We start from the raw sequence: 11692 nt of genomic DNA, 5'->3' as shown, positions 1-11692 counted from the left end.
CAGTGAAAATGTTCTTCAGGAGAATTGAACCCGGAATGTTCTGCTTATAAACCCCAGGTTTATCTACGGTGCTACACTGGCATGTGAGGTACAATCGGGAACTTATATTTAACCATCCGTTTAGAATTTAGATGTACAGTTCTGTTTATAAACGTCTAAAACAAGTCTAAAAATAGACGTGTTTTAGACGTCTGTTTTGAGGATATGAAAAAAAAACATGGGTTATAGCCCATCGTTTTTTGAAATTTTGAAAAAAAAAAAAAAAACTCGTTTTTCATCATTTTTGAACATGGGCTATAGCCCATACCGTACGGCATACTATAGCACGCCGTTTTTCATCATTTTTGACGATTTGAAAAAAAAAAAAAAAAAAAAAAAACATGGGTTATAGCCCATCGTTTTTTTTAATTTTGAAAAAAAAAATTACCTCGTTTTTCATCATTTTTGAACATGGGCTATAGCCCATACCGTACGGCATACTATAGCACGCCGTTTTTCATCATTTTTGAGGATTTAAAAAAAATGCAGTGGCTCACAGCCTCAGCCTGATGACCTCAAAAGTCTCATATCTCCCCTGAGCCATAGGCAGTTGCTTTGGCTTAGTGGTTAAGATGTTGGCCTTCAGTGCAGGTGACCTGTGTTCGATTCCTGGGTGTTACACTCTGATGAATGTGATTCTATGTTCAACTCTTGATTCTTTCAACTTTACTATCTGAAGGCTAACATACAAAAGATCGCTTCAACAGTACAAAGAGGCAGATGTTACTGAGTGATGGTGTAGTAAAAAATCATATCAATTATGCACTTGGTGACAAGTTTTAGATATTTGGCATGATGTTAGGTATGGGCATAATGTTTTCAAAAACCATCGCAAACAAGTTGGGCTCGCCCCCTAGTGGTCTGTTTGCAATGAATCCAATGATGGCCTATTTATTGGATTAATTGCGCGCGCACACACACACACACACACTGAATAAAAATGAACGGACACTTCTTTCTCTCTTTTTTACACTTCTGCTTTCAACATTTATTTGTTTCCTGATGTTTCATGAACAAAAACAACAGTCGAGGATGTGTTGCTGGACGATGAACAGAGAACATTGCCATTTCAATGTTTAATTTCCGACAAGAGTATCCTCATAGAAAGCAACTACAAAGTAGCAATACGTGTTATTACCTTTACTGTAAGAGAAACAACTTGTTTGGATTAAACTCATTCCTATGAGTGTCCTTCATGGTAGAAATAGAATCATTAGAATGTGAGTCAACCGTATAGATGGTAACATGGCAAATATTTAAGACTTTGTATAACTCCAATAAGAAACTAATCTCGTAAAAAAAACGATAGCTCACGTAAACTAAAGTACTGTGTTACATATCAAGATGATAGGCAATGTCTCAGGTGGTTTGCAAATTGAATGTGTTTATTTTATTTCTTACAAAGACTTTAGTGGTCACGCAGTGTTTGCATTATAGGAAAATTAGTGGTACTTAGCTTACTACTGTTACACTAACTGCCGGGGTGAGGCAGACAGATGTCTAAAAGCCAAAATGCTCATTCCGACGTTATAGTTCGGAGAGTCAGTTAGGACATCTAGCGTGGACGGTTTCAGAGAAAAAAGTTCAGAATTTTACATCACCTCCCTTTCAGAAGAAAAGTTAGGAGGTCGGAAGTAGCATATATTGGCCTACACATTAAAATATTCTGTTAATTTGACTCAACTAATGGAAAAATAGACCCGTAAGCTTGCATCTGGGTCCATTTCTACACTCTTGTGAGTAAAATTAACAGATGACTTTACTTTGTACTGCTGGAAAACAAAATTAAATGAGCTGTTTCCAAATGGCTGCATTTACAATGTGGATTGGAGGGGGAGGGGGGAAATAACAGTCAATAATGAAATTCAGCGACATAATTATAAAAACCAATATGCTTTCTCACACAAAAGCAATTTTCTCTCATAAATTATTTGCCCCTTTCCTGAACACATTATTCCACTTTAAAAGCTTTTATAGACGTTATAAAAATCTCCCTTTGGCCTTTCTTGTTGCTGTTACTATGACCATAAAAATAAGCAGAAAGCCATGCCAATGCCTCAAAATCTTACAAAAACGTATATAAAAAAGCCACTATACATATATATAAATATGTACAAAATAGGCACAACAGGCACTCTGTGAAAGAGGGAATGAGCATAGGTTTCATGGAGTGATTAAATCTGTTTCAAACAGAAAAATAGATTATCGCTCTCTTTCTCTCTCTCAAAAAAGAAAATCACATCTAAAAGATGGGTTACACCTCAAGCAGAGAGACAGACCATTACAAATGCATGTGATGCGCTGCGAATGAGATGTTTGAGTGAAAAGATCAAAGATATGAGTGGTACGATAATGATATGCATTAATTTTCTACAACCTGACACAGGAAATAAGGAATCCCGAGATGACAGAATTAGTCGAGAAGAAGGAGCTCCCTTTCGATAGTTTACCTTTTAACAAGCCCTTGGTTGTTAAATTGCACAAGCGGCATGGGAAAGCAGCGATGAGCAATCATAGGAATATAAAGCTTGGTTTACACTTACAGTACTTTTGCGTCGTGTCGATCTACAAGTTCACCACATGGCGCACCCGAGCTTGCAGATCTGCACTTTTTTTGTATAAATCAGGCTTTGCAAGAATGGTTTGGTGTAACAAATACTTAATGCAATGGAAAGTTCGCCCGGGCACTTCCGTCGACAGCCATGGAGGGCAGATCTGTACCATTGCTTCTCAAAGTAGGGTCCAGGGTTCCAAAGGGAACCAAATGGACCCTTATGGGCCCACTTGGTTGCATGTGTACACTGTCAGAGTTCCAAAGGGACCCTTACAGGTCCATAACTCTGACAGTGTACAAATGGAACCAAATCGACCCTTATGAGGCCATTTGGTTCCATTTGTACACTCAGAGAATTATGGGTTCCTTGAAATTGGAAAAAGTTAGTATGCTGGTCCAGCAGAACTTTACTTAGTGACTTTGTCCCTGGGCTTGTGTTGCTTCTGTCTTCTTCTCCCGAGTCCTTTTGCTTCATTTCACTCTCGTCCTATCACCCTGTCCATCCATTCCTCTACCATGGGCCCTTGACAGGCGGGCCCTTGGGGCTGTACTCTACCGGATGGCTCTGACAGTCATTGGGGTTACACCGGCCTTCTTTCCCCTTCGAACCGGGATGTCCGGCGGGGCCCGGGATGCCAGGGACACCCTGCTGGCCAACGGATCCGGGGGGTCCCGTCTTACCGTAGCCTTGGGGACCTGGGATGCCTGGAGGAGACACAGGAGGAAGGATATAGTCAAAGATATGTGTCATATAAGACTTAACACCGCCTTTGGACATCTACAGTATGTACATATGTCATTTTCAGGAAGGAAGGAATTTGACCTTTCTGACCATTGATTTAGTTATGTACTACTTATGTTAGTTAGTGCTGCAAGCGCATATTCCATATTCAACTAAATATGCAAATATAAAAAAAATAAGAATAATCGACTATACAAAATTAAGATTCGGAAAATAAGAATAATGCTGAGCGAGATCACAGAACTGTCAGTCAGAGTCAGAAGGCAGGAGAAGTCTCCCCATAGTCTCCCCTCAAGCTTTACTCAATCGTATGACACTGCCGTAAACACGACACCATGTAAAAGTCCACGTTGATGCAACGCGTTGTGAGCTTGTAGATTATTTATGTTTTCCACGCGACACCGGCATACAACGAAGACTAAATCAGCTGCCTCACTGCTACGCTGCCTGCTTGTTAACCCATTCTGACCTGAGATCAGATTCTAAAAATGTCAGTCGCTCTTCGATTTTTCAAAAATAGCAGACCTACAAGCTCGTAGCGCGTGGCACGCTATGAGCTTGTAGATCTGCTATTTCTCAATAGCTAAAGCATAACATGATGCTAACACCAACATGGGTTCCCGTTCAGAATGGGTTAACACACAGACTTCACACTGACCACAGACACAGTTGCCTCGGAGGAGCATAGAGTTATATAAGTCTCAGAGTCTGGAGGCTTTTGACAACAAGTCGCTTGGTATTAGAAAGCAGTAAACACACACGTTTAATCACACGATGTTACTTAAATTGATTAAAACATGATAACAGGTCAAGCTGAAACGGTGATTCATTTGGTAGTGAAGGCAGACAGTTTACAGTGAGACTCTACGACCGAAAACGCGGTGTAAAAAACTATGCATGGATTCTTGTCTCTCCCTCTGTGACACATTTACTTTAATTTGATTTAAAGCAAAAACAAATGCATTGCTTTGATTATTTCCCATTTCATGTCGAGGTAAGGATTGTTGCAACTTCTATCACAGCACATTGTTGGAGTGATGCGTCTCTGTTCCCCAGATAAATCTCGGGCTTGTATCTAAACTAAAACATTACAAAATTAGGCTATAAGATAAAATAAATATGAATCGTTAATTTGATCTCGCAAGAGAGTGCATTTCTCAGCACCACCCACGGCCGGCACATATAGAGAAAGAAAGAGAATGTTTTACTGCAGGCTACAATAGGCTACAATAAGGTTCGAATGAGTCGAACCCACGTACTGTTTAAAAGGAATATTCGACTGTCATTTTTGGCCAATTCCTGCAGCACTACTACATGTGCTATAATGCCTCAGTCACTGAGTCATTGCAGGCATAGTGACACGCACACAGTATTCCTCATTACAATAGCTTAATAGCTTCGTTGTCACTTCACGATAGGAAAAATAATAATAATAATAATTTGATTTGAATGAGATTTCCATACCTGGTCCTCCCGGAGGTCCTATATCTCCCATCTCTCCAACCCCCTTATCTCCTTTCATACCGGCAGGTCCCCTCGCTCCTGTAAAACATAGGAGCTCGGTTTATTTGTGCCCACACCCTTGAACACAGCACGTACGTCTCATTTTCAGTCTGACACATGATAATATTGTGGGGCGGCTGTGGCTCAGGAGGTCGTCCAATGATCCCTGGGTTGGCGGCTCGAATCCCGGCTCCTCCTGTCCACATGTCGAAGTGTCCTTGGGCAAGACACTGAACCTTACATTGCCTCCAATGAGTTGGTCGGTGTGAGCTCGCCACCATTGGTGTGTGAATGTGGGAAGTGAGGACGCTAGCGTCGACTGTTCGCTGCTTCACCTCCCAATGTATGAATGAAAAAAAAGCGCTATATAATCATTGTGTTGTGACTGAGACATGAAGGATTGCCTCACCGGGGGGTCCTTGGCCTCCCGGACGGCCTTCTCTGCCGATCTGTCCCGGGAGGCCGGGTGCGCCCGTAGATCCGGGTCTGCCTTGATTCCCCTCCTTCCCTGGGGTTCCAGGCCTTCCGGGAGACGCCACAGACTCTGGCATCTGCATGCGGGACAGGTAGTAGGCCATTCTCTCTGTGTGCAACAGGTCAGAGGAAGAGGAAGACACACAGTACAGTCAGTGGTGGAAAAAAAATGTTTTACTGAATAAAAAGTATCTATACCGCAATATATAAGTACTCCATTAGTAAAAGTAAAAGTCTGGAATTCATTTTATTTTATTTGAGTAAAAGTACAAAAGTATTGGTGTCAAAATGTACTTAAAGTACAAAAGCAGACAGTAAAATAGCCGAAATGTACAGGGCTGAAGTGGTTAGTGTATGTATGGTAATAATAATCAAAATCTACAAATTAACTAGTAACTAAACTATTAACTAAAGCTTTCAAATAAATGTAGCGGAGTAAAAGTACAATATTTGCCAGTACAGCACTTGAGTAAATGTACTTGGTTACTTTACACCACAGTATAACACACAGAGTGGTGTCCCAGATGAGAAGTGGAATAATAAACGTGTGACCTCAAATGGAGGAGATATACCGTATGGCTCCAGCCAGGTACTGTACATGTAGCTGTTCCTAAGTGTCACACAGGTCCAAAGACAGTGAATGCAATTACCAATCTCTCTGTCTTGCACAATGGGGATGAGATTAAAGATTAATTCAATCAATGCATTATAAAAAAATCAAAAAACGTTTTTTTTTTGGGGAAAATTGCACAGAGAGGGCCTTTTCCACCGGTTGCTTGTATGAAGTTGTAGTTGCATGAATTTGGCAGAGACCTTGTACATTCATAACTGAATGCCCTAATGTATACTTCATTGTATGACAGTGGGTAGCGAAAATAGCTGATCTAGAAGTTCACAGCTTGTATGGTAGAGCTTGTAGATCTGCTATATTCTGCATTTTTTTTAAATGACCCGTCAAACACCCTAGGGAGACAGGTTGACAGTGTTGACGCACTACTCCTCCCACAGTTTTTCACACGCACTCGAGCCATACATTAAATTGACCAGCTTCAACAACATTTTTGCAACTGAATGGCTGGAAAATGGGAATTAAGAGTTTACATAGTAAGTGGTGCATGCATAAACTTTCCATATCTTTTTCCAGTATTAATTTATGATATATCTTCTCTTTTTGCAGTCAGTTTGTATTGGTGGTGGGGAGGGGGGCGGGGTTACGAGACATGGCCAAAGCACTTCCGGGGGTCCACAGCCAAAAAGCGCTGTGAGCTTGTAGATCAGCTACTTTCCGCATGCAACCAAGTGTAAAATGACTTATACTGGACATCTTGTCCACTAGTCCCTTCCTAACATTTTAGTCTAGTTTTTATTTGTTGTCGAAATTGTCAATATATTTAGTCCTAGTTTTAGTCATCATAGCTTAGTCTTCATGTAGTTTCCGTTTAGTTTTCGGCAGTGAAAAAATGTAGTGGAAGAACATTTTTCGTCTTAGTTTTAGTCGAGGAAGACAACAGTGCCCTGGACAGGAGCGTACTTTCAGAACCACAGGTGCACACATGCATGTCCTCACCATCAAAGATCAGAACCACAGGTGCACACATGCATGTCCTCACCATCAAAGATCAGAACCACAGGTGCACACATGCATGTCCTCACCATCAAAGATCAGAACCACAGGTGCACACATGCATGTCCTCACCATCAAAGATCAGAACCACAGGTGCACACATGCATGTCCTCACCATCAAAGATCAGAACCACAGGTGCACACATGCATGTCCTCACCATCAAAGATCAGAACCACAGGTGCATACATGCATGTCCTCACCATCAAAGATCAGAACCACAGGTGCACACATGCATGTCCTCACCATCAAAGATCAGAACCACAGGTGCACACATGCATGTCCTCACCATCAAAGATCAGAACCACAGGTGCACACAAGCATGTCCTCACCATCAAAGATCAGAACCACAGGTGCACACATGCATGTCCTCACCATCAAAGATCTTCACCACCTGCTGGCGAATAAAGCTCTTGATGTCATCATAGTTGACCACAGCCTAAACAGTGAGAAAATAAATTGAAAAAAAAAGAGAAAAAAAGAAAATCAGTTAATATAGACATATGTATTGATCTATACGTCTATAGTATAGCATATTAGGATTTATTAGATCAAAACATGCTCCTCGGAACATTTCACACATTGTACACCTGTTCTAACCACTTAAGCCCTATATGTGTCTTCTTTTAAATCATAATGTTCAAAATGTTCTTCAATTTAAATCATAATGTTCAAAATGTTCTTCAATTTCAATCAGAATGTTAATACAAAAATCTTTTTGTTACCTTGTATCCTAGTTTCTTGAGACACTACAGTGTACACGGCACAATTTATGTGGATATTTACCATTATTATAAGTTCTTCTGGATAAGAGCATCTAAGTGCACGTAGATTGGCTGTTTTGTGTCCCCCTGACGATGAAGGCTAGGATGCTGTGCTTTACCATTTAGACATTTAGCAGAAAATCTTATCCAGAGTGACTTACAATAACAAGGTAATCACATACATAGATCGCAGGTAAACCAAGAATCTAAACACTATAATATCCAAATGATCTGTACCGTACATCGAAACCATAGGATAAACATGTGTTTAAATAACTACATCTAAAGTACATTCTTAACATAGAGTGAACAAAGTGTGTCTGCTTGAGGTGTGATGTGTGCCGTCTTACGTCATTCCCAGGAATGCCTGCAGGACCCGGGGACCCGTCGGAGCCAGGTGAGCCCGAGTTGCCCCTCTCCCCGCGGGGTCCGGACGGTCCCATCATGGGCTGTGCGTCCTTCCCGTGGTAGCCTCCGCCGCCACCTGGGGGTCCCGGTCTGCCCCTTTCCCCTGAAGAGCCCCTCTGACCGGCGGCACCTGGCTCTCCCTGGGCGCCACACGAGACAGAGACAGGGAGTAAGTAGATGTTATGCTTAACCCTTTGAGAGACCAAATTCTACAAATGTCTTGACTAAATAATTTCTATATCAGTGGTTCTCAAACTATTTCATGTCAAGGACCACCAAAAAAATGGCAAAAATTATATGCAATTGGCCTACAATATGTTGTTCCAGAGACCCCCCAGAAGCAAAGATATGAGTTAAAATGTTTGCTGTGGGGGACTTCCGGTATGGCGACGAACAGGACGGTCGCATAAAGTTGAGAGCTCTCACAGCCAACTTATTTATGTCACGCTAGATACTTATAAATGTAGAAAACAAGAACCACGGTCAACGAGAAATGCACACGAGAAGGAGAAACAAAAGAAGAAACGAGAAAAGTGAGGAAACACACCAAGAAGAAGACACAAGAGGGGACACGCTAACACCCGAAGCTAACGAAATTAGCATGGCTTCCCTCCAGGCTAGTTTGGACGCTATCAACAGTCAGCTCGGCGCCCTACGGCAGGAGGTGAAAACGGATTTGAGAACATTCAAAGAAGAAATCGCGACGCAGATGGATAATAAGCTGATTGAATTCAACAGAGATCTCACGCAAAGATTCACCAAGATCGACACGGAGATGAAGGAGCAACGTGCTAAGATGGACGGCGCTTTGCTACGCACAGAAGAGGTTGAACAATGGAGCACCGAAGTAAACCACACTTTGCAACAAATGTTGGAAGAACGTCAAATGATGATAGACAAGCTGGATGCCGTTGAATCGCACTCCAGAAGATGTAATTTGCGTTTATATAACCTACCAGAGGACGTTGAATCAGAATGTGAATCGATGGTGAAATTTATCAACGATTGGCTGAGAAAAGAAATAGTGGATACTGAACTGTCTATACAGCGAGCTCACCGAGCCTTGGCTCCGAAGAGGAACCCGGACCAGCCGCCGAGATCAGTAGTGATTAACTTTCAGCAATTTGCTGTGAAAGAGACAGTGCTATCAACGGCTTGGGGGAAGAAGACTGTGATGTATGGGCAGAACAGAATTTATTTCGACCACGATTTCACGGACAGAGTACTACAGCAGAGAAAAGCTTACGCTGAAGTCAAGAGGGTCCTGAATGCGGAAAGCCCGAGAATCAAGTTTAACACGCCCTACAACAAGATGAGGATCCACTGGGCTACTGGGAAAGTGGTGTACCACAGCGCAGAAGAAGCAACCAAGGAAATGCGGAAAAGAGGTCTGATGGCCGGCGGAGAGGGAGAAGCGACGGGCGGCGGCGACAGAAACAACACGAGAGAAGGCGGAAAAGAAACCACGCTCATCGAAAGCTTGCGAAATGCCAGGCTGGCCAGCTGGACACAAATCGATCGGACAGCGGCATGGAGGAGAAGGGCGAGAGGACGGCTGCAAGCATACAGTCACGATAAGTAACCAAGAGAGGGAACATATAGGGTCGTGAGTTAAATCAATGAAAGAAAGGACTGAAACATAACGTGTGATATTTGCATTCTCGTGTGTATGTGTGTGTGTGTGGGTGGTGTGTGTGTATGTGGGGAGGAGAGGGTTGGTGTAGCTCGCCAGTCTTTTAAAAGTACTAAACAACCGAAGTTTAATTCTAACATCATGGTGAATTATACGTGCAGCCCCTGATGTGTGCATGCGCACGTGCGTGCGCACGTGTGTGTGTATGCACGGGGAGGGGAGGGGGGTTGAGGTGGTTCACTTGTCTCTCGGAAGACCATTATGTATGAGAACTGAAGCTTTAATCTAACATATTAAGGTGGATTATATATACGGCCCCTGGTGTGTGTGTGTGTGTGTGTGTGTGTGTGGGGAGGGAGGGATAGGGTGACTGATGGTGGGGGAAAAAGTGTTTAATTTTTATTTTTCAACATTTGTCTACACATGCTATGTGTTTTCCCCAGTCGTCCATCTGCATTGTAGATGGAGGATTGAGGAACAATTAATGTAAATAAGATCAAAGGGACACTGGTTTGTACATGTGTGGATAAATAGAAGGGTGAGAACATGTGGGATACGAAGGGAGGCAATAAGCATATTATTAGATCCTTCAACGTTTATTTTATTTATTTTGTTTTCTACCAATAAGGAATATAGAACAATTTGAGTTGGTACAAAGGGAGGTGCTGCAACTTTAATTCTAGTATGAGTAAACCTTTAGGGGTAAACTTTAATGCTAGATGGGGGCCCCTTCCCAACAAAGGGATTTCCCCCACAAAACCACAGGAGGGTCAACAAGAAGAGGAGGAGGTTGACAACTCTTTTTGGAAGTCTACATCTGTATATGTATCTGTGTTTTCGTTTTTGTATATAGTTGAAAGGGTTTACAGCTTTACTTTGATCTTTGTATATGAATGCAACAGGAACCTAAGAGGGAATCATCATAATAATTTTCCAGAATACTCTATAACCAAATATGACCACGAAACAAGAGATTAAACTTATGTCTTTGAATGTCAACGGTCTGGGAAACCCGATTAAAAGAGCTAAAGTTATGACCAAGCTTAAAAGAGAAAAAGCACAAATAAGCTTTCTTCAGGAAACCCACCTGTCCAAATCAGAACATGAAAAATTGAAGAAATTTGGCTATAAGCACACATATTATAGTTCGCATACCAATACCCGTAAAAGAGGAGTGGCGATCCTGATCTCTAACCAAATCAAGTTCGAATGCCAAGAAGAAATAAAAGACAAAGAAGGCAGGTATATTATTGTTAAAGGAACAATTCAGGAGACAAAAGTGACGTTGGTTAATATTTATGCACCACCTGAGAGCGATAAACAATTTTTCAAAACATTATTTGACATCATAACTTTGAAATCAGAAGGAATTTGCTGATGTGCGGGAGACCTAAATGTTGTAATTGACTATGACTTAGACACCACTAGCTTGAACAGGAATAAAAAGCCCATCTCAAAATTAGTCAAAAACACGTGGGAAGAAATGGGTTTTGTTGATGTTTGGCGAGACTTCCACCCGCTTCAAAGGGACTATAGTCATTACTCCCAGACTCACTCTGTCTACAGCAGGTTAGACTATTTCTATACGCAAAAAGAAAATAGAGAATTGATACAGGGTTGTGATATTGGAATAGCAGATGTGTCTGATCATAGTGCCGTTTACATGAAGGTCTGTTTATCCGACAGAAAGAGGAATACAATATGGAGGTTAAACGCTGGACTGTTAAATAATAACGAGGTGGTAGAACAAATCAGAACCGACATTCAGAACTACTTGACTGATAACGATAATGGTGAAACTACTCCAGCAATACTATGGGATGCCCTAAAGGCAGTTATCAGGGGGAAGTTAATTGCAATTTCGAGCAGAATGAAAAAGGAAAAACTGGCTAATTATAAGCAGCTATTATCTGATCTTAAGACACTGGAACAAAGACATAAGATAAGAGCAGA

At 41.7% G+C, this 11692-nt stretch overlaps 1 protein-coding gene across 6 annotated transcripts in view; it reads right to left on the bottom strand.

Moving 5' to 3' along the window:
- Positions 1 to 1072: 1072 nt before the first annotated feature.
- The window catches only part of col16a1 (collagen, type XVI, alpha 1), a 145776-nt gene continuing 135156 nt past the window's right edge, over positions 1073 to 11692 (bottom strand). For all 6 annotated transcript variants that reach the window (XM_083777049.1, XM_083777051.1, XM_083777054.1 and 3 more), the window contains 5 exons: positions 8049 to 8246; positions 7310 to 7373; positions 5248 to 5421; positions 4800 to 4877; positions 1073 to 3298 (listed from right to left, as the gene is read on the bottom strand). In XM_083777049.1, the coding sequence (XP_083633175.1) occupies positions 3105 to 3298; positions 4800 to 4877; positions 5248 to 5421; positions 7310 to 7373; positions 8049 to 8246 (708 nt within the window). In that variant the 3' untranslated portion in view covers positions 1073 to 3104. The remainder of the gene's footprint in view (positions 3299 to 4799; positions 4878 to 5247; positions 5422 to 7309; positions 7374 to 8048; positions 8247 to 11692) is intronic.

The sequence above is a fragment of the Protomyctophum parallelum genome (assembly GCF_964188405.1).
Source record: "Protomyctophum parallelum genome assembly, chromosome: 1".
NCBI classification, from domain to species: Eukaryota; Metazoa; Chordata; class Actinopteri; order Myctophiformes; family Myctophidae; genus Protomyctophum; species Protomyctophum parallelum.
The sequence above is the reverse complement of the archived record's forward strand: the minus strand, read 5'-3'. Positions and strand labels throughout refer to the sequence as shown.